This window comes from Leptonychotes weddellii, chromosome 13, assembly GCF_054177405.1.
Source record: "Leptonychotes weddellii isolate Sample4059 chromosome 13, ASM5417740v2, whole genome shotgun sequence".
NCBI classification, from domain to species: Eukaryota; Metazoa; Chordata; class Mammalia; order Carnivora; family Phocidae; genus Leptonychotes; species Leptonychotes weddellii.
Genome location: NC_138381.1, coordinates 54,997,934 through 55,023,117, shown reverse-complemented (window position 1 = coordinate 55,023,117; position 25,184 = coordinate 54,997,934). Strand labels below are relative to the sequence as shown.

The window sequence follows — 25,184 nt, the reverse complement described above, 5'->3', positions numbered from 1 at the left end:
AAAACATTGCTGAAAGACCCAAATAAATGGAAAAACATCCCATATTCATGGGTTGGAAGATTTAATACTGTTAAAATGGTAATACTACACAAAGTGATCTAGACATTGAATGCAATCCCTAATACCAACGATTTTTTTTTTTTTTTTGAAGAAACAGAAAAGCTGATCCTAAAATTCATATGGAGCTGCAAGGGGCCTCAAACAGCCAAAACAATCTTGAAAAGAACAAAGTTGGAAGACTTACAGATTGAATTTCAAAACTTACTATAAAGTTACTGTAATCCAATCAATGTGGTATATAAGGAAAGACCTATAAATCAATGAAACAGAACTGAGAGTTCAGAAATAAACCCATATATCTTTGGTTGATTAATTTTTGACATAAGTGCCTAGACCATTAAATGAGAAAAGAACAGTCTCTTCAACAAATGATGCTAAGAACACTGGATATCCACATGCAGAAAAATGAAGTTCACCCCTAACTCATACTATATATATAAAAACTAACTCAAAATGGATCAGAGACCTAAATATAACAGCCCAAAATATAAAACTCTGAAAACATAGGGATAAACCTTCTTGTTCATGGATTTGGTAATGATTTTTTAGATACGACACCAAAGCATAACCAATAACAATAAAATGGATAAATTAGACTTCATCAAAGTTAAAAGTTTTTGTACATCAAGGGACATTTTCAAGAGAGTTAAAAGGTCCACATTATGGGAGAAAATATTTGCAAATCAGATTATCTGATAAGGGTCTACTATTCAGAATATATAAAGAACTTTTTTTAAGAGATTATTTATTTGAGAGAGAAAAAGAGTGGGGGCTAGGGGAGAGGGAGAGAGAGAATCCCAAGCAGGCTCCACACCCAGAGCCAAGCCCAACATGGGGCTCTATCATCTCACAACCCTGAGATCATGACCTGGGCTGAAACCAAGATGCTTACCTGACTGAGCTACCCAGACGGCCCTATAAAGAACTCTTAAACACAACAAAAAGACAACTCAATTTAAAAACTGACATTTTTCCAAAGAAAATATACAAGTGACCAAAAAGCACATAAAAAGATGCTCAACACCATTAGTCATTAGAGAAATGCAAGTCAAAACCAGAATGAGATACCACTCAGACCCAGTAGGATGGCTACAAAAACAAAAACCAAAAATGGAAAATGAATGTTGATGAGAATGTGGAGATACTGGAACCCTTGTGTATTGCTGGTAGAAATGTAAAATGGTACAGCCACTGAGAAAAACAGTATGGTGATTTATCAAAAAGTTACCATGTGATCCAGCAATTCCACCTTAGGTAGGATACAGTTAACCTTGAACAACATGGGTTTGAACTGCTAAGGTACACTTACATGCAGATTTTTAAAATATAAATACAGTACAGTACTGTGTTGTATTTGTAAATGTATTTTCTCCTCCACATGATTTTCTTAATAACACTTTTTCTAGCTTGCTTTATTGTAAGAATACAGTAAATAATACATATAACATATAAACTATGTATTAACTGACTGTTTATGTATTCAGAAAGGCTTCTGGTCAACACTTGGCTTCCTTAGCAGTTAGGTTTTTGGGGAATCAAAAGCTGTATGCAAATTTTTGGCTGTGCAGGGGGTCAATGTCCCTAACCTCTGCATTGTTCAAGGGCCAACTGTTTATCAAAAAGAATAGAAAGCCAGTGTTCAAACAAAAGCTTGTATATCAATGTTCATACCAGCAACTATTCATAGTAGCCAAAGGTGGAAACAATTCAAATATTCTGAACTAATACTTGGAAAAACAAAATGTGGTATATACATACAGTGAAATCTTACTCATTCATAACAAGGAATAAAGTACTGACACACACCATAACATGGATGAACCTTAACACCATTATGCTAAGTAAAAGCAGCAAGACACAAAAGGTCATATATTGTACGATTCTATTTATATGAAATTCCCAGAATACACAAATCCACAAAGTCAGAAAGCTGATTAGTGGTTGCCAGAGGCTGAAAGACAAGGGATAAGAAGTGATGAGTATGGGGTTTCCATTTGAGGTGATAAAAAAGCCCTGGAACTAGATAATGATTATGGTTGAACAATACTGTGAATGTACTTAATGCCACTAAATTGTACACTTTAATTTAAATGATAAGTTGTATGTGTATTCTACCGCAATTTAAAATATGTTTTAAAAACTTAACAAAGAATAATGAAATTCCACAGTCTCCATTGAGACAGAGGGAGAAACAGTCCCACAGAGGAGAAATAATCCAAGTGGTTATTTCAGTGTCCATGAACTGCTTGATATTTATTTTGTTCTTTGTTCCTGAATGCATCATTTCATTTAATCCTTACAACAATCCAACTGATAGATATGGAAACTGAGATTTAGAATAGCTGAGTAATTTACCCAAATCACACAGCTAGGCAGCAGAACTGGAGTTGAACCCAAGCAGTCTACCTATAGATCTAAGCCAAGTTCTTATGCACTCTACTCTAGAATGAATGTTTATTACTTTTGTATTAAAGAAAGTCATGTTTTTCAAGTATTTAAGCATACAGCATGATATACAGTAAACATACAACAAAACCATCTTTTACAGTTACCAAAAAAAAAAAAAAGGGACAATATGGGGGAAGAGGAACATAATTAGCAGGAGTAGGTTCTGACCCACATCTATCAACACGAGGTTATATGACCTTAGACAATTTATTTGACATTTGTTAGATTTCAGTTTATTTCAAGAGAGGATGGACTATGTTATCTCTTACTTAACCTACCTGTCATTGTTCTATAAATAAATTTTTAAGGTTAATTTTAAATGCCACCTAAAGGCTGACGACTCCCCAACTCCTACTCTAGGCCACTCCTGATATTTGTTAACCAGAAAAAGAGCTATTTTACTTCTATTCTTTTTTAAAAATATTTTTTTAATTTATTTGAGAGAGAGAGAATGCATGCAAGAGAGAAAGCACAAGCAGGGGGCGGGGGTAGAGGGAGAGGGAGAAGCAGGCTCCCCACTGAGCAGGGAGCCCAATGCAGGGCTCAACCCCAGGACCCTGGGATCAAGACCTGAGCCAAAGGCAGATGCTTAACCGACTAAGCCACCCAGACACCCCTATTTTACCTTTATTCTTGAAAGATATTTCACTAGGTAAAGAATTTTAGGTTCTATTTTAGAACTTCGAAGATATCATTCCATTATGTCTTCCAGCTTCTGCTGTTTCTACTGAGAAGTTAGTGCAGTCTAATTTTTCCTCTAAGATTTTAGATTTTCTGTTTGTGATTTTTGGCAGTTTAACTACAAGAAACTTAAGTTATTTTCATATTATTTTACTTGCTCTTGATTTGTGGGGCTTCTTGAATTGGTGGCATAGTATTTTCCATGGTTTTGGAAAATTCTTAGTTTGTATTAACTAATACGTATTAACTACATTAGTTATTACCTTAGTATGTATTGATTCTTAGTATTCAAATATTTCTTCCATCCTCCCTTTTCCTTGCCCTCCTTTTAGGATTTTAATTAAATATACTGCCTTTGTATCTGACCCTTTATTCTGTACTCTATTCTTTTTGTGTCTCTGCACTTCATTCTCAGTATTTTCTACTGACGATACTCCATTTCATTCTTTTTCTCTTCAGCTCTGTCTAGTCTATTCACTAAACTTTTATTTCAGTTACTTTATTTTTTGGTTCTAAATGTCCATTTGGTTCTTTATGTTTTCCAGTTTTCTGCTCAAAGTTTCAATCCTGACTCTTGGAATCTTGAACATAAATTAAAAGTCAATCTGACAACTCCATTATCTGGATTCCCTGTATAGAATCATTAATACTATTGCTAGAATCCAAATAAATTTTCTGAAGTTTTCATTAAACACATAAGACCTTGTTATATATTTTCAACAAAACTAGAAAATATCTGCAAACTTTGTCTAGATAGATGTGATTAGAAAAAAAAGACAACCTACAATACTTTCTAACATTTTGAAACATTTTCGTTTTTTTGTCAAGTAAGTTAGCATCTATATTTTTGAATGCACCAACTAGGAGAAAAAAATTTATTTATTTTTTAAGTAGGCTCCACGCCCAGCTTGGAGCTTGAACTCACAACCCTGAGATCAAGACCTGAGCTGAGATCAAGAGTTGGACGCTTAACTGAGCCACCCAGGTGCTCTGAAAAAATTTTATTTGATATCACATCAAAGATGTATGCCAGTAACTCAGAAATTCTATATATTATCCACTGATTTTTTTTACCCTAATTAGTATCAAAATACTATACAGACCATCAAGTTCTTAAAACTTTGGCACAATTAACTGAGAATAGAGTTTTTGCTTAAATTCTATATTCCAAAGCATTTAGCAATCCATCACCCTTTGCTTAGAAACATTTAATTGCAATGTTTGTAAACTCAATCATCCCAGAAGAGAAAATGGCATAATCAAAATGGTATCTTCTCAAATGTTTAGAATTTATCACATTACAGTCCTCTGTCGATAATACTAGACTACAGGATTTCCTCATAATTTATTGTCAACTGTTGAAATTCAAATGTTTTTAAAAATGTTCAGTTCACAAAACTTAGAATTTTATTTGCAAAACCTAAGTAAAATATCATTTTAAACTATAACTAAAATGTTTTGCCTAATGAATGTAATCATATATTTATCATAAGAAATCAACAACTAAACAAAGAAAAAACTGTATAAAAAACATTTTCACTAAATTTAGCATCATATAGTTAGGATAAGTTACTAAATTTTTGCCTAAATCAGAAAAAACAAATTAGTATGTTCCCAGCAAATTTCAAAACTTAAAGAACACAACATTCTGAAGTACAGAGAACTGCAGTTTCCTTCTTTGGAGTCTTTCTAATTTGACTGATGAACACCGTTCACCCAACTAACCTATGTTCGCAGGATCTTAATTCAGTAATGACAAGCTTGTATATGCTCCATTAAACCCATGCCATCTTCATACATAAATGAAAATAATAGATTGATCCTGTATCAGCTATTTGGTTTCTTTTAAGAAATTTATTTATTTGAGAGAGTGAGAGAGAATGTGAGCAGAGTAAGTGCAGGGAGGGTCAGAGGGAGAGAGAAACTTTAGCAGATTCCCCCCTGAGCACAGAGCCCAACTTGGGGCTCCATCTCATGACCCTGAGATCATGACCTGAGCTGAAACCAAGAGTCAGTTTCTTAACCAACTGTGCCACCCAAGCACCCTGTATCAGCTATTTGTAATACATGTACGTTTTTAAAATGAAGACAAACTCTGCACTGGGCTAATCTAGTTTGGCATAATAAAATTAAATACATAAATCTTGTTTCTATTTTAAATCACATTCTACAGTACTATTCTTTTCTTAAACTTTTCCCCTGAGGAGTTTTCAAAATTGTATGCAAATTCTGACATCACACGGCAAACCAAAAACCTGCTAGCTTTTTATAAGCAGGGCTTATTGTGTAAACTTTATGCTTATATTTGCAGAAACATGCCACATTTTGTTTTAAATTATGAATTAACACTGAAAGCATAACTTGTAAGACTACTCATGGCCGATAACATACTTAATATACTAAAATTTTACAATCTTTTATTTATTATATAAATGGTAAACAATAAGAGGAATGGAATTTCTGAAGCTAAATGGTTTACCCTGAATCACAACACCACTAATATACTATTTCAAATTACCAGTTTCTTTCATTCTTTATCCATATATCAGTATATGCAGAACTTCATGGTCTCTTTTCTATTTTAAAGCAGAAATTTTCCATATTGCTAAATAACTCAGCGAATTATAATTTTAGAGACTATATAATAGTCCATCTAGTTGGTAATCATTTCTTTGCCATTTATTTCATTTTAGAATAGTGTAAATAATGCTGCAAAACACATCTTCAATGTATCCATGTAACATTTTCTTCTTTTAAAAGTTATCTCTTTGTACAGACTCTTAACTACGGAGAACAAACTGATGTTACCAGAAGAGGTGGGTGGGGGAATGGGTGAAAATAGATAATGGGGATTAAGGAGTGCACTTGTCATTATGAGCAGGTGTTGTATGGAAGTGTTGAATCACTATACTCTACACCTGAAACTAATATTACACTGTATGTTAACTAAATGGAATTTAAGTAAAAACTTTAACAAATAATCTTTTTGTACAAAGAACAGATAGGTAGTTGGCAGAGGTAGGGGTGTGTGTGGGGGGGGGGCGGGCAATATGGGTGAAGGAAGTCAAAAGACACAAACTTACCGCTATAAAATAAGTCCTGAGGATGTAATATACAGCATAGTGACCATAGTTAATAATACTGTATTGTACATTTGAAAGTTGCTGAAAGAGTAAATTTTAAAAGTTCTCATCATAGGAAAAAAATGTGTAACTATGTATGCTGATGGATGTTAACTAGACTTTTTATGAAAATCATTTCACAATATATACATATTCCAAATCATTAAGTTGTACACCTATAACTAACATAATATGTCAATTATATCTCAATTTAAACATTTTCTTTTTCTTTCTTTTTTTTTCTTTTTACTGGCTGCCTTGGAGTTTTTTTTCCACTTGGTGCAAGGTACACAGTTACAAGGTATCAGGAAAGTTTGTGGCTTGGATAATAAAAGAGTGGGGTTCTATCAACTTCCTTTTTGGTGTTTTGCTATATTGATATAAAAGAGCCCAACTGCTTCTGCTTGCTGCAACCTACCTAGTCTAAAGGGAGGGGAGGGGTGGGGTCTGATGAGCCTAGTGTCTTTTGAAGCCTGGTGTTGGCCACTCAGGATTGGAGCCCAGTGTTGGCTTTGCCAGGCTGGCCACCAGGCTGCTTCCTCATGGCTTCCAGAGCTAAATCACAGGTGATTGTCCTGCTGGAGGCCTGGGAAGACTCCAAGGATTCTGGGGACTCCAACACTGTAGCCATGAACAAGAGAGTAGACTTGTGGGAAAAGAAGCTTGCCTACCAGTGACCGGGTTGGCCTTGGGGAGACCTGCGTGGTGAGGAATGCCTTCCACAGGATAGTCTGCACTTCTGCTGGAGCTGTTACTGGAAGCGGAACCCAGGTGGTGCCAGTAATAGTCATGGGTGGCCATGAGCAAGAGCCACTGGAGGGGTTGGCTGCCATGCTGTCGCTTGTGGGCTGGTGGAAACCTTGGTGGCGACCCCTTCCATGCCCTGGCATGGGATCACAGGTGGCGGGGATGGGGACACTAGGCCACAAAGCCCATTTGCAGAGGAGACCACCGAAGGCCACTCCACAACCCAAACACACATGGGGTGCACATGAGCAGTTGCATCCGCTTGTATCTGAGTGCCGTGCTACTAAAAACTTACCTCCATGAGAAATTTCCTTTTTTTTTTTTTTTAAAGATTTTATTTATTTGACAGAGAGAGACACAGCGAGAGAGGGAACACAAGCAGGGGGAGTGCGAGAGGGAGACGCAGACTCCCCGCCGAGCAGGGAGTCTGATGCGGAACTCGATCCCAGGACCCCAGGATCACGACCTGAGCCGAAGGAAGACGCTTAACAACTGAGCCACCCAGGTGCCCCGAGAAATTTCTACCATTGGTATTACTATCACAAAGGATTATTCTGGACACTTTTATATATTTTAATTTTTTATATGAAAAAACTTCAAAACAAAACTAGGTGAATCATATATGAATTAGCATGTACCCATCACCCAACTGTAATGATGATCCATTTATGGCCAATCTTAATCTACTTCCTCACCTGCTCAGCCCTACCCGCCAGGATAGCAAATCCCAGTTAGCTGAGTTTCATATGCTCTTTAAAAAATAACTACAATACTATTATCATATTAAAAATATGATTAATTTCTGCAGCGCCTGGCTGGCTTTGTCAGTGGAGTATGCAACTCTTGATCTCAGGGTTGTGAGTTCCAGCCCCACCTTCAGTGTAGAGATTACTTAAAAATAAAAAATATATATATTTTAAGATCTATTTCTTTATTTTAGGGGGGAGGGGGCACAGGGAGAGAGAGACCCAAGCATACGCCACACTTAGCACTGGGGCTCCATCTCATGACCTTGAGATCAGACCTGAGCCAAAACCAAGAGTCCAACACTTAACCAACTACTCCATCCAGGTGCCCCAAAATCTTACAAAAATATATGAGTAATTTCTAATATCATCAAGTATAACATAAGAGGCCAAATTTTCCTGATTACCTCAAATATGTACACACATTTTTACAATTCATTTCTTTTAACTGGAATCCGTATAACATCCACATGCTGCAACTGGATGCTATGTATCAAGTTTCTTTTAATCTAAGTTTTTCTTCTCTCCCCCTCCATTTTTCTTGAATTTATTTATTGAAGAAATTATATGATTTGTACTACAGAGTTTCCCACAATCTGGATTTTGCAGATTGCATCCTTAGGGTGTTATTTAAAATGTTTCTGTATCCTCTGGATTTCCTGAAAATTGGTAGTTAGATCTGGAGCCTTGACCAGATTGAAGATAGGGGTTTTTTTTTGTTTGCTTATTTGGCAAGAATACTTCCTAAGTGATGTTGTAAACTTCCATCAGGAGTCGCATAAAGTCTATTGGTCTCTTTTGATGACACAATGATTACTGCTATTCTTTCTTCGGAAATAGAATATTACCATTTTGCAATTCCTATCATTCCATTTTCCACATATTAGCTGGAATACTTTTATAAAAAGAAACTTGCACGAAAGTAATTGGTTACCCTAAGGTGCTGGTTCATATGGAAAAGGCAGGATGAATATGCTTTCCATTTATCTGCCAATTCTTGAAATAAGTTGGTTCCCTAACAGCCTCTGAATGTGACCAATGAGAGTTTTACTATCATTTATGTGTTCATGGAAATCAGAATATTTGATGTGTTTTTTAATCCATCGCAGCTATTATTCTTACTAATGATCAAATTCTTCCATCTTTGACCAACGGGAACCTCTTTGAGTTGGCTTCTGAGTCCTTTTTATACAATTTAGTAACCCTGGGTAGTCTGTTTTCTGGTATGATAGGTTGTTCCAGGCTATTTTATATATTTCCTTCCTAGATCTGGAATTAGCCATTTCTCTAAGGAATCCTGGGATTCTTTTAGTGGGGAGTGATACTTAGAGACTCCCCTATTAATGAACATCTAGGATGTTCCTAGCCTTTGCTATTATACATTGTGAACAGTTTCAAACATTTTAGTATACTGTCAAATTATTTTATATAAGGGCTATGAAAATTTACACTGCAGCTATCAATTATTAAGTGAAAAACTTTACCATTAATTTCAGATATCAACAAAAGTAAATTCTTGCTTGCAAAAGAGTTGCATATGGTATTGCTTTATATGCATCCCCCAATTATTAGGGGGACTGGATTGTATAAGAGCACCAGAATCCACCAGGCTGAGTTCATTGCTTCTCTCTGCGCTCCCTGAGCATCTCATGTACGTTTTGGACCACCACTTTGGTATGTTCAGAATGTTCATGAGGGTACTATATCTAGAATGACATCCTCTACAAAACAGACATTGCAAATTTCTATTTATTATAATAATTTTCTTACAGATGGAAGTAAAGTATCTTGAAGCAGGAATGTCTATTGCTAATCGCTAATTTGCACAAGAGTAGTGTATGGGCTAGTATGTTCCTACACACCTGGTCTATAATACTTAATTCACAGGGGTTCACTTAATCCTAGTTAATCTCAGCAACCTAAGTGCTGACAGAGCACTCTGCACAAAGAAGGTACACTAAAGGCTTAATGAATATTTCAAAAGGTAAATGAGTACGTAAATAAACTGAGAACTTTACATTCATTTCCAAATGAAGAACTTTGTTCATATACTATTCTCATTAATTTCAGTCATTTCTCAGACACTTTTTCTAGATTCTACACTTTTTTTTTAACTTGTCCTTTCTATCCATTTCAAGTCTTACTCTTTCATCATCCCTAACCCTGTCTCTTTGATCTTCCACTCCTGCACACTTCGCACTCCATCATCACCACTTTTTCCTTCACATCTACAATCTTTTCTTTTTGACTCATGTTAATTGAATGAATAGTTTCCAGAGTGTATTTACAGATAAAAAAGTAATTTTTTAAAAAAGAGTTATTTATTTATTATTTGAGACAGAAAAGGCGAGAGACCAAGAGCTCACGCACAGTGGGGAGGGGCAGAAGAAGAGAGAGAATCTCAAGCAGACTCTCCCTGAGGGCGCTGAGCCTGACTGGGGCGGGGGGGTGCTCAATCTCATGACCCTGAGATTGTGACTTGAGCCAAAATCAAGAGTTGGACACTTAACCAACTGAGCCACCCAGGCACCCCAAGAAAATAATTTTTAAAAATGATCTTTCCTTAATGCTTCTTGAAAGTATTAAGTACTTGGTTATATATGTTTCTCAAAACTTGGTTATATATGTTTCTCAAAAAAATACTTAAAGGAAAATGTTTTAGCTGTTATATTTTTAATTTAAGAGAAGAACGTTTCTATCTCTGACATAAATTTGTGACTACAATTCATTCTGATTTATATGCAATGGCAAAAAGCCCTGAAATGAGTCATAAAACATTATATGTATGTGTTTATGCTTTTTGTTTATATTCTGTTTTTCTCCATTTCAATTAAAAGCTGTAAAGGTAGAGGGCACCTGGGTGGCTCAGTCGTTAAGCGTCTGCCTTCTTCTCAGGTCATGATCCCAGGGTCTTGGGATCGAGTCCCACATCAGGCTCCCTGCTCAGCAGGAAGCCTGCTTCTCCCTCTCCCACTTCCCCTGCTTGTGTTCCTGCTCTCGCTATGTCTCTCTCTGTCAAATAAATAAATAAAAAATCTTTAAAAAAAAAAAAAAGTTGTAAAGGTAGAGACCACTTGTATGTTGTTTGGTAGTATGTTCCTAGCACCTAGAAAAATGCCTGGCATATAGTAAGTGCTATTAAGTTTTTATTCATGACAAGAACTATATTAGATACTTTATATTGATTATGTCATCTAATTCTATATGCAAAAATTCAATCAGGCAGATATTGTTCTCACTTTACAAAAGAATAAGGATCATAGGATTAAATAATCCAGGGCAACAACAGTTGGTACAAAAATGGCAAAACCAGGCCTACCAGAGTATAAGCCTCTGAATTTAACCACCATGTACCCTTCTTCTTCTCCCTTACTCCGTCCTGTGAAGCTGGAGAAGGCTCTCTGAGCCTTAGTTCTTCCATGTGTAAAATGGGCATAAAAATGTCTTCCCAATCTACCTCACAGTGTTATCGTAAGGCTCAGAAAACAACAAATGTGAGAGCACTTTTCAAATAATATCATGTTAAAACATAAATTAAAATATTAGTAGAATAAGAATGACTATTCAGGGGAGAAGTTACACACTAAAGAGTTCTTGTTCACTAAGACATAAAAACAAACTATCTCCAAGTTCCTAAGTATTCTATTATTTATATTATTCAAATGTAGTTTCATATTTCCACTTCAAACAAGGAGAAAGCAGCTATATTCCTTCAGTTAATTCTTGTCTTCTCTTCCAACAAGAAGTCAGTTTACTAACTGAAGATTTCAACCCACTAATCAAACCACAAACTCTATATATCACTATATGGCCATGAATAATGGGTTTTATGATATGTAAACACCCTTTTAATTATTTTTCATATTATGAAAGCAGTAAGATAGGTAGGAGGCCAAACGTAGTAGCTCAAATTAAAAAATAATAAAATGAAATGAAAGTTACCAGTTCAAATTGCTGAATGTCCAAGAATTTTTGTTTTGTAAGTTAACATATTCAATGTCATTGAATAAGAATTGTAAGATTCCAATAAATCTCTAGCCCTCATCTTCTAAATCTGTAGCATAAGAGAGCAATCTGGCTATGACATCTATTATTCTACTGGTCAGGTGGGTATTCTCCTCTTTATTCACCACTCCCTGTTCACTGCCCCCTACATACCCCCTACCAAATAACTTTTTAAAGACATAAGTAGGGGGGTGCCTGGGTGGCTCAGTCGTTAAGCGTCTGCCTTTGGCTCGGGTCATGATCCCAGGGTCCTGGGATCGAGCCCCGCATCGGGCTCCCTGCTCTGCGGGAAGCCTGCTTCTCCCTCTCCCACTCCCCCTGCTTGTGTTCCCTCTCTCGCTGTGTCTCTCTCTGTCAAATAAATAAAATCTTTAAAAAAAAAAAAAGACATAAGTAGGTTTATGCCTTAATGGAAAATCTTTTACTTTTCACTTTTTATCATTATCATTGGTCTACAATGAAACAAGTAAGTCATTTGTGGGCTGCAGAAAGTTTTATCTTGCCTTAAATATATATATATTTCAAAGTATTCTTTAACATCTAGAAAATATAAAATGAATTAAATGTGTGAAATTCCAATTTGTACATATATGAGGATTTTACCTGCATACACTGTTGATTTAAAATGAAAGTACTGCAAGTATTAAAAGAGCTGAAGAATGTATCTGAATTTCACAAGCATCATAACTGTAGAGTCCTGTTCTAGAGTTCTCAGGAAATTTATTATCTAAGAAGGGACAAGATGCAGGGTATACTGTAGTACACCTGAAAAGTACTGTCTTCAAGTTTCTTCTCTATTCCTGTCTCTGGGATGCTTTTTAAAAAGTTGGAAAATAAGTGATATACAACTAATACTGCTTACAAAATCTAGTAAACACCATATGTAAATAACTCTAAACAGAATGCTCTTTTAAGACTAAGGTGACGAATCTTAATTTTAATCTCTGTGCATTTAGCATTATGTCCTTCAAGTACACAGAAAGTTTAAGGAGAAAATTTCAATTCAAGCTATAAAACTTGTTTTATTACATATAAATTTCACTAAGTAGGTCAAGAAAACAAGCTAAGACAATCAGCTGTGATATTTCAGATGCAGAATCTTCATATAAATTAGTGGATCACAGTTGTTATTTACTCCATAAAAAGGAAAATGCAGAAGTCAACTGAAGACATCATGCTCAGTTAAGCTGGTGTAGAATATGTAATATTAAGGAGTATATGATATCTAAAAGTGGTTTTTTGAGAGTTATAATTCAATCACAAATGGCTATGTTGAGGGTATGAACAAATCACAAAACCAGGAATATTTTAGTTCCTTATTCCTTTCACTAATAGCTGAAGATCTATCTATGAACTATTATCAAATGCTGAATTCCCGTTTGCTTTTTTTTTCAGTTTGTAACTTACTTTTTCCCATATACTTTTTTTAAAAGTTTTTATTTAAATTCCACTTAGTTAACATACAGTGTAATATTAGTTTCAGGTGTACAATTTAGTGATTCAACTCTTCCATACAACACCTGGTGCTCATCACAACACCTGCACTCCTCAATTCCCATCACCTATTTTCACACCCCCACCCCCCTTCCCTCCGGTAACCACCAGTTTGTTCTCTACAGTTAAAAGTCTAAAGTGAACACTACATCAAAAACTAATGATGTAATGTATGCTGATTAACATAACATAATAAAATAAAATAAAATAAAAAATTAAAAAAAAAGTCTAAAGTGAAATAACAACTCTTAAAAAAAACAAGTACTGGGGTGCCTGGGTGGCTCAGTCGATTAAGCATCTGCCTTCAGCTCAGGTCATGATCCCAGAGTCCTGGGATCGAGCCCCACATTGGGCTCCCTGCTCAGCAGGAAGCCTGCTTCTTCCTCTCCCACTACCTCTGCTTGTGTTCCCTCTCACTGTGTGTCTCTCTCTCTGTCAAAATAAATAAATAAAATCTTAAAAAAAACCAAAAAACAAGTACTATGTCTATTGCCTCTTTACCTTCATGACATCTCTATATGACTGGATGGCTGAGACTTTTCTCTTTTCATCTTCTTCATCTTCCAGGCCTTCATCTGCAGCCTCATAGCCTTCATCGTTGCTGCCATCAGCTTCCACCGTATTGGCCATGTGATCAATGAGCTGCTCCAAGGGGGGGCTTAACTCCCTTTCTTCATTCTCCTTCAGACCATAGTCCAGTGCTTTATAAATAACAATTCCCAGAGATTCAATAACCTAGGGACATTAAAGAAAGTGATAATGGAGATGACTAAATAGCTTTACAGAACTAAATGTAAGGCATAAAATATTTAGTATGACACTTAAGCTAGGTTTAATCTATTCCATTTCAGAAACAGGTGACAAATTAGATTTGAGGAGATATTTAAAAGTCTCACCTATGCATTCAAAAAAAAAAAAATCCCAGGTGGAAATTTTTGTGTGATTTCTTCAGTCCAGTATATAACAATACATGAACTCTTTTTGTTTTCTTAGATTTATACTATATACTAAAATCTATATTATCCATTTGTATAAAATACTAACCAGGTTAATTTTCCAAATTTCCAAAAGATATTTCTGAGATCCGATAGAGCTATCAAAGAACTCTTACACCGGTGTTTATCAAAGTCGATTTCAAAGAAATACCAGGGATCTGAGAGACTGAAAACTCAATTACTAGTAGCAGCTAACTTAAGCTTAAGCAACAACAACAACAAAATCTACTTATATATAGATACACAATGCTCACTGAGTTCCATTTAATTATTGGAAACATCTCTCATGTGATGCAAACAAATGAAAGACTCTTTCAAACTCTGAATTCAATGTGGTGCACAGATAATCCTCCCTACCCCCACAACTCCACCAATAGTACCTTGTGAAATATGAACCTGATTTAGGAACACCAGGTATATATCACAGCCGAATATCACCCTCACAAATGCTCCAGACTTTTGCCAATATAGGGAATTCTACTTTATTCCTCAACATAGCCTTTCTTTTCTGCTCAGAAAACTCACATATAAACAGCCCTTCTGTTTTATTTTGCAATGTTAATGGCTCATTTCACCTTAGCTATTTTGTGGGGAAGAACACAGGCAACGAAGCCAAAGATTTAGGATTAAATGCTGACTTTTGGGGTGCCTGCGTGGCTCAGTCAGTTAAGTGTCTGCCTTCAGCTCAGGTCGGGATCCCTGGGAGCCTGCTCCCTCTTCCTTTGCCCCTCCCTGCCCCCCAGCTTTTGCTCTCTTGCCACCCCCCTGGCTATCTCTCTCTCTCTAATAAATAAATAAAATCTTTTAAAAAAATAATAAATGCTGACTTTACCATTAATCATTTAGGATTAAATCCTGACTTTTACCACTAACCATTTGACTCAGGGCAAATTATTTATTTTAGTCATGATTTTTCTTATCTGTAAAATGAGTGTCAATGATTATCTACATCTCATGAGATTTTAAGACGAAATGGCATTCACATGAATGGAAGTACCTAGTATAGTATCTGACTTACAATAGGTAGAGAGGAAATGTTCTCTCCCTCTCTTTCCTGCCCCTAGGTCTCTTTTTTCCAATGCTTATTCAGCTACCCCCCCCAAACAAACAAACAAACAGATCTATCCTTTTCTTTATCCCACTTGTAGCCATTATCAATGCTGTCTTTTTTAAAAAGTTGTCTAGGTGGTATCAAAGAAAAGGAAAAGTCAGAAGTTTTAAAGACAAGCTAAACACAATAGAGTTATTGTCATCACATATGCTACAGTCCTTAAAAGCATTCAGGGCGTTCACTCAAAAAATCTCCACAAAATCTGAAATCTACCATATCAAGTGAAATAATATTTTCTCAACACGAGTTTCAAAACGAATATAAGACTTAAAAATTCAACTTCTGATTTTTAAACAGTACTGGTTTTTTACTATTTCTCACTGAAAATACAGAATATTTTCATTGATTTGTATAGTCTTACTTGGAACTCTAATCCCTATTTTCAAAGTTGAAAGGAAACAAAAGAAAAAATAATCAGGACCACATCAAAATAAAAAGCTTTTGCACTGTGAAGGAAATAATCAACAAAGCAAAAAGACAACCTACTTTAGATATTAGATATTTGCAAATGGGATATCCGGTAAAGGGTTAATATCCAAAATATATAAAGAACTTCTACAACTCCACATCAAAAAACGGGCAGAGGACCTGAACAGACATTTTCCAAAGACATACAGATGGCCAACAGATACATGAAAAAAATGTTCAATATCACTAATCATCAGGGAAATGCAAATCAAACCCACAATGAGGTATCACCTCACAACTGTCAGAATGTCTAAAATAAAAAAGACAAGAAATCAAAAATGTTGGCGAAGATACAGAGAAAAAGGAACCCTCATGCACTGTTTGTAGAATGTAAATTGGTATACCCACTGTGGAAAACTGTATGGAGTTTCATCAGAAAATTAAAAATAGAATTACCATACAATCCAGTTATTCCACTATTGCATACTGACCCAAAGAAAATAAAAACACTAATTCAAAAGGATATATGTACTCCTATGTTTATTGCAGTTATGTACAATAGCCAAGATGTGGAAGCAACATAAGTCCACTGATAGACAAATAGATAAGGAAGATGTGACACACACACACACACACACACGAATATTACGCAGTCATAAAAAAGGATGAGATCTTGCCATTGCCAACAACATGGATGGACCTAAAGGGTATTAAGCTAAGTGAAATAAATCAGACTGGGAAAGACAAATACTATATGAGTGCACATATATGTGCAATCTAAAAAACAAAACAAATAAATAAATACAGAGAACAAATTGGTGGTTGCCAGAGGAGAGGGGGGCTGGGGGATGGGTACAATGGGTGAAGGTGAATGGGAGATAAAGGTTTCCAGTTATAGAATGAATAACTCACATAAAAGGCACACCATAGGGGTGCCTGGATGGCTCAGTAGGTGAAGCATTTGCCTTCCACTCAGGTCATGATCCCAGGGTCCTGGGATCGAGCCCTGTGTCAGGCTCCCTGCTCAGTGGGGAGTCTGTTTCTCCCTCTCCCTCTGCCCTCCCAACTCACGCTCTCTCTGAAATAAATAAATAACATCTTTTTTTAAAAAGGCACAGTATAAGGAATATAGTCAATGATATTGTAATAGTGTTGTGGTGAGCATAGCATAATGTATATACTTGTGGAATCACTATGCTGTACACCTGAAGCTAATGTAACATTGTGTGTCAACTACACTCAAAAAATTAACAAAAGATGACACATAAAATTAACCATCACAAGTTTACCCCTTGTGAATTCGGCACTCATACACATCTCCTTAGCCTCCTTAAAGTCCATTCTACTATCCTATCAGGTCTGCTACTTCAGGATAGCGGGAAACATAGTAAGACTAGTGAATTCCATGGGCACTGGCCCAGTGCTACACTTTATTTCCTATAGAGTTCCTTGATCAGAAGTAATGCTGTGTGGAATACCATGATGGTGAATAAGGCATTCTGTAAATCCATGGATGGTAGTTTTGGCAGAAGCACTGCGTGAGGGGAAGGCAAATCCGTATCAAAAGTAACGCTTCCGGTAAGAACAAAATGCTGCCCCTTCCATGATGGAAGCAGTGCAATGTAATCAACCTGCCACCAGGTAACTGGCTGATCAGCCAGGAAACAGTGCCACATTGAGGACTTAGTGTTAGTCTCTGCTTGATGGCAGCTTAGGCCCTCAGCAGTGGCTAAAGCTAGGTCAACCTTGGTGAATGGAAATCTATGTTGATAAGCCCCTGCAAAATCTCCATCCCTGCCATTGTAGCCATGTTCACAAGCCCACTGTGTGATGACGGGGTAGCTGGGAAAGGAGGCTGACTGGTGTCCACAGAACCTGTCATCTCATCCACTTGAATATTAAAATCCTTCTCTACTGAGGTCACTCTTTGGTGAGCATTCACATGAGACACAAATATCTTCACTTTTTTTTTTTTTTTTGCCCAGAGAAGTCTATCCACATCTCTTCCCCAGATTTCCTTGTCACCAATATGCCAATCATATTCCCTCCAAGCAAAGTGTGCAACCAGGTGTACTTTTCAAAGTTTTGCCCACTGGGAGGATTTCCCTTCAGCACTCTCCTTCAGGGACATCCCTGAAAGGGGCTCCACGTTGCAGCTCTCCACTTTCAGGTGACACCTGCATATTATGCAGAACCATCTGTAAACCAGGCCCAAGTCTTCTCTTCTTCTGTCAACTGATTGTAGAACTCCCCACAAGGAAAACAGGTATAGTAAACTAGGAAAGAAAAGGGAGTATAGCAGAAGTGCAGTTCTTTCTGAGGGCAGTACTTTCAGGGCCTACTTGCACCCAATCTCATATATACCATTCCAAATGATGATGCAGGGCTGCTATGCTCACCCAACTTCATGGCTTGAAGGGTCAGATAATACCCAGTTCATGAAGGGCAACTCAAGTCCCATGGTAACTTGGTGGCCCATGGTTAAGTGTTCAGTCTGTACTATGGCCCAGTAGCAGGCCAGGAGCTACTTCTCAAAAGGAGAATAATTATCCACAAAGGATGGCAGGGCTTTGCTCCAAAATCCTAAGGGCCTGCACTGTGATTTGCCTATTGGTGCCTGCCAAAAGCTCCAAACAGTATCTCTATCCACTGCCAATTTAAGCACCATTGGATTTGCTGGATCACATGGCCCATGAGACAGAGCAGCTTGCATAGCAACTTGGACTTGTTGCAGAGCCTTCTCTTGTTCTGGGTCTTCCTCAAAACTAGCAACTTTCTGGGTCATTTGGTATGGGCCAGAGTAATACAATATATTTGCAGGAATACGTTGTCTCCAAAATATAAAGAAGCTACTAGTCATTGTGCCTCTTTTTTGGTTGTGGGGTTGGGGGTGGGGACTGATGCAACAACTTATCCTTCACCTTAGAAAGGATATCTCCATATGAACCACACCACTGGACCCCTAGAAATTTCACTGAGGTGAAAGTCCCCTGAATTTTTATCAGATTTATTTCCTACCTTCTAACACACAAATGTCTTACCAATAAATTTAGAGTAGTTGCTACTTCTCACTCACTAGGTCCAACCAGCATAATGTCATCAATGTAATGGACAAGTATGATATCTTAGAGAAGAGAAAGGCAGTCAAGATCCCTGTGAACTAAATTATGACAGAGGTCTGGAAAGCTGATACTCCCCTGAGGTAGGACAGTGAAGGTGTACTGCTGGCCTTGCCAGATGAAAGCAAACTGCTTCTGGTGGTCTTATTGACAAAGAAAAAGCATTTGACAGATAACAGCTGCATATTAGGTACCAGGGGATGTGTTAATTTACTCAAGCAATGAAGCCACATCTGGTATAGCAGCTGCAACTGAAGCCACCATCTGGTTAAGCTTACAATAATACAGTGTCATTCTCCATGATCCGTTTGTCTTCTGCACAGGCCAAATAGGCAGGCTGATTACAAATGTGGGAATCACCACTCCTGCATCTTTCAAGTCCTTGATGGTGGCACTAGTCTCTGGAACACCCCCCCCCCCAAAATGTGCTATTGATTTTGGTGTACTATTGTCCTAGGTAGAGGCAGTTCTAGTAGCTTCTACTTGGTGTTCCCCACCAAAACAGCTTAACTTCATTGGTCAGGGAATGAATTTGGGGATTCTGCCAACTGCTGAGTATGTCTGTTCCGATGATGCATTCCAGAATTGGAGAATAACTAGATTCAGGATGGGTTCATAAATGCACTGGTCTCTCTGTGAAATGGACCTGAACTACAACCCCATAGATCATCTGACCTCCATAAGCTGGTAGACCACAATGACGTTTTGGGTCTACTAGAATCAGTATCAGTCCAGAGCCAATATCCAGTAGTTCCCAAATAATCTGATTAATTCCTTTCCCCAGGGCAGTGCATCCCCTTTGGGGATGGCTGGAAGAAAAATTAACAATGCAAATTTTTGGCAGTGTAGAGGGGTCTTTCCTCAGCAGGACTTATGGCCTCTCCTTCATACAACAGGTTCTGGGTCTGCAAATGACTCAAGCCTGGGAACTGACTGAGGGGTGTCATGACTGTGTTTTTATGATTCAAGTTAGACTCTTGTTCACTTAACCTAGAACTTTTTCTGCTTATACAGGTCAAGTAAGAATTCAGTGGGCTTCCTATCTATTTTACTTCTAGGAACACCATGATCAAGTAGCCAATGCCATAGGTCTCTGGGCATCAGACTATTCTGATTGCTGCTTTGACTCTATAATTCATTATGATAACCAGATCAACCCTGCTTGTGGTCACTGAGTACCGCCACTTGGCCTCTGCACTCCAGGATCAGCATTTAGGTTCCTCAATTCAGTGACTACAGTGCCCCTTCTGTAAAGTCTAACCTATGAAGAATGATCACAGAGCTCTCCAAGGATGCCAGGGTCCCTCATAAATTTGTTTCTCACAGTTTTATGGTAAAAGGTGTGTCTAGACAGACATTCCCAGAGCGGGAGAGTAGGTCTTAAATGACAAATACATTCTAACATTCTGATCTTTTTTCTCATCTTACTATAATTTACCTTTTCAACCTAGTTTTCTTTTATTATCACTCATGCACACTGTCGTCCAACTGTACTGATTCCTTACTCTTTCCTTTATTTGCTCTTTACTTTGTCTCTCTGACATTATTCAGTATTGTTCCTACTTTCTACATGGACTTTCTCCTCTACTTCTGTATGTCCAAATCCTATTCATTTTTCCATCTCCCTGCTCAAAGGAATCTCTTCCATAATGACTTGCTGACCCTGATTAACAGCTGTCAGCTGTTACATCACATTACAGTCTCTACCCACTATTTTTCCTTGAGGAAAACAATCATTTTTTCCCTTCAAAATCACCATGACATTAACTTGTACCTTTATATGTGGTCACTTCACTTTTTAACTTGGATTATAGTTAATTATGTACATATCTTAATTCCGCAAAAAGATTAAGCTCCTTGAAGGCAAAACCCTCTATAATTCATCTTTGTCTTTACATTATTTTATAAATAGCAAAGACTTAACAGTTAATGAATGAATGAACCAAAATATAAATTCTTTCCACTCAGACTTGTATGGTTTAAAGTTGGATATGGAATTTATGGACATAGGCAAATATATCTGTCACTTCAATCTTTCTCATTCCAACAGACCACTATAGTGGTGATTCAGCCCTGTATAGCCTCTGAAAGTTTCTAGAGGGTCTTCTCTTAGCTCAAGGATAAACTAAGTATAACCTGGTTTAAACATCCTAAATCTATTCACTTTTCCTGATTTAAATCTGAACCATGAAGTAGTTCCATATTTAACCAAACCTCTTGGGAATACAGCATAATAAGGCTGGGCATTATTAGACTGACATGTACACCAGGTGACTCACTACCTCCATGGACTGAGGGAACTTCTAATCTTTTGCTAAAACATATACCCAGTTCTTCAGATAGTCTTGAGCTATGGAATAGGGGTGACCACCAGAGCAATAATCAAAGCATAACTGTACCTAGACATACCAGCTTGCCTAGATATATACTTACTTATACTCATTTTAGAAACTCACTTGCTAAAACCTCTGGAAATGTTAAGAAAACCCATGGGAAACAGCAGTGTCAGATCTAAAATATTCATCTGAATTACCAGTCTCCAGGCAGCTGGAAAATCATCGTTCATGTCCTGTCACATTGGCACCACCCCCACCCCCCCCGGCCCAGACACTTCCAGAGACTCTAACATTCAATAAAGCTTACAGGAATTACAGCATAAAACCTTAAAGTTAAATGGAACAAGTGAAGCGCACTAGAAAGTTGTGGTTTTTAAGCCTAACCAACTGATAAAGGGTGGAGAAAAGAAGGCATTGAATAAAACCATGCATTCCAAAATTTAAGGCTGCTACATCATCATGACTAATTACCTCTCAGTAGTGATAGCTGGCTATAAGGCCCACAGCTCTGGGGTAAAAAGACACATGAATGGAACTGAGTGTTCTCTGGCCTCTAGACCCAGCCATGCCGTCACTGAGGGCAGCCTCACTACAGAACAACAGCACACCGACCAACACCAGTGTTTCATGTAAAGCACTCAAGGTTGATGTAAGCCCACTGAGCCCACATGCAGTCTTCCTCTTACTATGCTAACTCACTTCATCTGGCCCCTCTTCATGTTGATTTGTACTTCCTAAAAATATTTGAGTCCGTATTAGTCTCCTTTACTGGAATGAAAACTTCTTTAGGACAGGGATCAAGTATGATTCTTCCTGGCATTTGCTATGGTGCCTAGCACTTTGCTTTACAGAGTATTTAAAATCTTTGCTAAACACATGTAAGTTATATAGTAGCACAAAAGTCTTTAATGCCAAGTCTGATTAAATGGATGCAATCTATATCAAGGTTGTCAAGCAAGGTGCCTCAAACAGCAGCTGCTACTGCCTTCACTCATGCCTCATTACCAAAAGCCCCTCTTCTCCAGCCTAAAAATTAAAAACAGTTTCTTCCACTCTTCAGGTCCCTTTGCCAATCAGAGGAATGAGATTTCCTTATATTTGTATAACATTTTATTAGGAACATGTTTTCCTTTATCACAATCCTGTGAGGTAGACATTTTCTCCATTTTAAAGATGAGAAAACTTAAAAGAGGGTCAATAAATTGTTTAGTATCAGTTAACAAGTAACAAAGCCAGGACTCCAACCTGGCTTTGCTACTTAGGAGATTCCATAACCAGAATTCTACTGTAACCAAGCTGCACATCCAAGCATCTCCTAGTCTGCCAACATTTGTCCAAAATGTGGCATCCAGTATTAAATCCTATTCCACATGTAGTAAAATCATCAAAGAACACAAAAAATGGGCATCTTCCTTGTTCTACATCACATACTTCTATAAATACACCCAGTTTTATATTCAGATTTCTGTTAAATCATTAAATTGCTGACATTTTAGGTTTACATTCAACCATAGTGACAAGTAATACACACCACATAATAGTTAGCTATCTTTCTATCTTAATAAAATAAGTGAAACATAACTGTAGCTAGTGTTTGTAAAGAGGTTATGTAATCCTGGTAAAAGAGTTTTACATTTATCTCAAATCTATTTTATCTTTGTATTTTGATCAATTTTTTTTTTAGCTTAGGAACATCATTTAAAATCTAGAGTCTACCAGTTAATTCATTTACTATCATTTCTAAACTTATAAAATCTGCCAATGTGAGTATGCCTTCTGAGTCTTCATAAAATTGATTTAAATGTTAAATAGGGTAGTTGCAACTAAGAAGCCCTCAGAACACCAGAGACAATTTTCTCAGGCTGACACTGATTACAATGCAACCTTTACTGATCTGACACTTCTCTACCTTTCTCACAAAAACATAAAAGATTTAATAAAATTTCCTGCTGCAATCTCTAAATACTAACTGTGGCAGCCTCACATCTAGTAAAAGCTATCCAAAGAAAGCACATTTTTCCATTAGTGAATCTAGCTAATGTCCAGCATACACAGTTCCCTTCCCCTCACTCATTAATTCAGTTGATAGGTATTTACCAAGAGCAGTGTATACAGCAATAGAAATGGAATAATGAAAAAACACCTCTGTGAGGTCTCTGGCCTTCACAGAGATTCTGTTTTAGACAAAACATAATAAATAAGTCATACAGTTGTGCTTAACATTATAATAAAGAAGAGAGGGTGTTATGAGAATGTATAATAGGGAGCCCTAAGCTAGCTTGAAGATTCGGGAAGCCCTTGTTAAAGCAGTAAGTTTTAAATGGTAATGTGAAAGGCAAGTATAGCTAACCAGGATAAGAGGGAGTTAGAGTAGAATTCTAGAGAGGAAACAGTGAGTATAAAGGCCTGCAGGTCAAGAATAACAAGGAATGATTGGGGAAGAAAATACTAATGACAAAGGAAGAGCTAGGAAGAGTCTAAGAGGTGGGGAGGGAGGCTTCACACAGAACACAGGGCCTAGTATGAGCTATCTCAAGGACCTGAATCTTCATCACGTAAAAGCAAAGGCAGGCCACTGAAGTGATCTGGAGAGTGGGATGATCTGATCATATTTTATTTTTAAAAGATATCATGCCACAGTAATCAAGACAATGTGGTACTGGCAAAAGAATACAAACAGATCAATGAAACAGAATAAAGCCTAGAAATAGACTCACAAAAATATAGTCAACTGAACTTTGACAAAGGAGCAAAGGCAATTCAATGGAGAAAGGACCGTCTTTTCTTCAAATGGTGCTGGAACTGCAGGACATCCACACGCAAAAATATAAATCTAGACACAGACCTTACAACTTTCCCAAAAATTAACTCAAAAGGGATCATAAACCTGAAAGTTAAATGCAAAATTATAAAACTAAAAGATAACATAGGAGAAAAACTAGGTGATCTTGGGCTTGGCAATTTTTTAGATACAATGCCAAAAGCACAATCCATGAAAGAAAAAAATTGATAAAATGAACTTCATTAAAATTAAAAAGTTCTGCTCCATGAAAGGCATTGTCCAGAGAATGACACAAGCCCCAAGCTGGGAGAAAATGTTTGCTAAACATATTTCTGATAAAGGACTGGTATCTAAAATATACAGAGCTCTTAAAATTCAATACAAAAATGAACCCAATTATACAAGGAGCAAATGACTGGAACAGACACCTAATTGAAGAAGATATATGGATAGCAAATAACATATGAAAAGATGCTCAACATTGTAAGTCATTAGGGAATTGCAAGTTAAAACAATCCCACTACTCACCTATTAGAATCATTAAAATCCAAAACACTGACATAATCAAATGCTGGTGAGGATGTGGAGCAACAGAACTTTTACTGTTTGGTGAGACTGCAAAATGATTCAGCCACTATGGAAGACATTTTGGCAGTTTCTCACACAACTGAGTATATTCTCACCATAAAATCTAGCAATTGTGCTCCTTGGTATTTATCCAATAAGTTGAAAACTTATGTCTACACAAAACCTGCACACAGATGTTTACAGTGACTTAACCATAATAGCCAAAATTTGGAAACAACCAAGATGTTCTTTTTTTTAAATTATTTTTTATTGTTATGTTAATCACCATACATTACATCATTAGTTTTTGATGTAGTGTTCCATGATTCATTGTTTGTGCGTAACACCCAGTGCTCCATGCAGAACGTGCCCTCTTTAATACCCAGAAATAAAAGAAATGAGCTATCAAATTACGAAAAGACATGCAGGAACCTTAAAAGTATTGCTAAGTAAAAGAAGCCAACCTGAAAAAGCTAAGGACTATATAACTCTATGATTTTCTGGGAAAGGCAAAACTATGGAGAAAGTAAAAATGTTGCAAGAGATCTGGGGAGCCCGGGAGG

The 25,184-nt window shown here is 37.0% G+C and overlaps 1 protein-coding gene across 1 annotated transcript in view; it reads right to left on the bottom strand.

Annotated features, from left to right (window-relative positions):
* The window catches only part of SPIRE1 (spire type actin nucleation factor 1), a 170,636-nt gene that overhangs the window by 73,898 nt on the left and 71,554 nt on the right, over positions 1-25,184 (bottom strand). Inside the window, exon 3 of the mRNA XM_081802551.1 lies at positions 13,805-14,038. Within this exon, the coding sequence (XP_081658677.1) occupies positions 13,805-14,038 (234 nt within the window). The remainder of the gene's footprint in view (positions 1-13,804; positions 14,039-25,184) is intronic.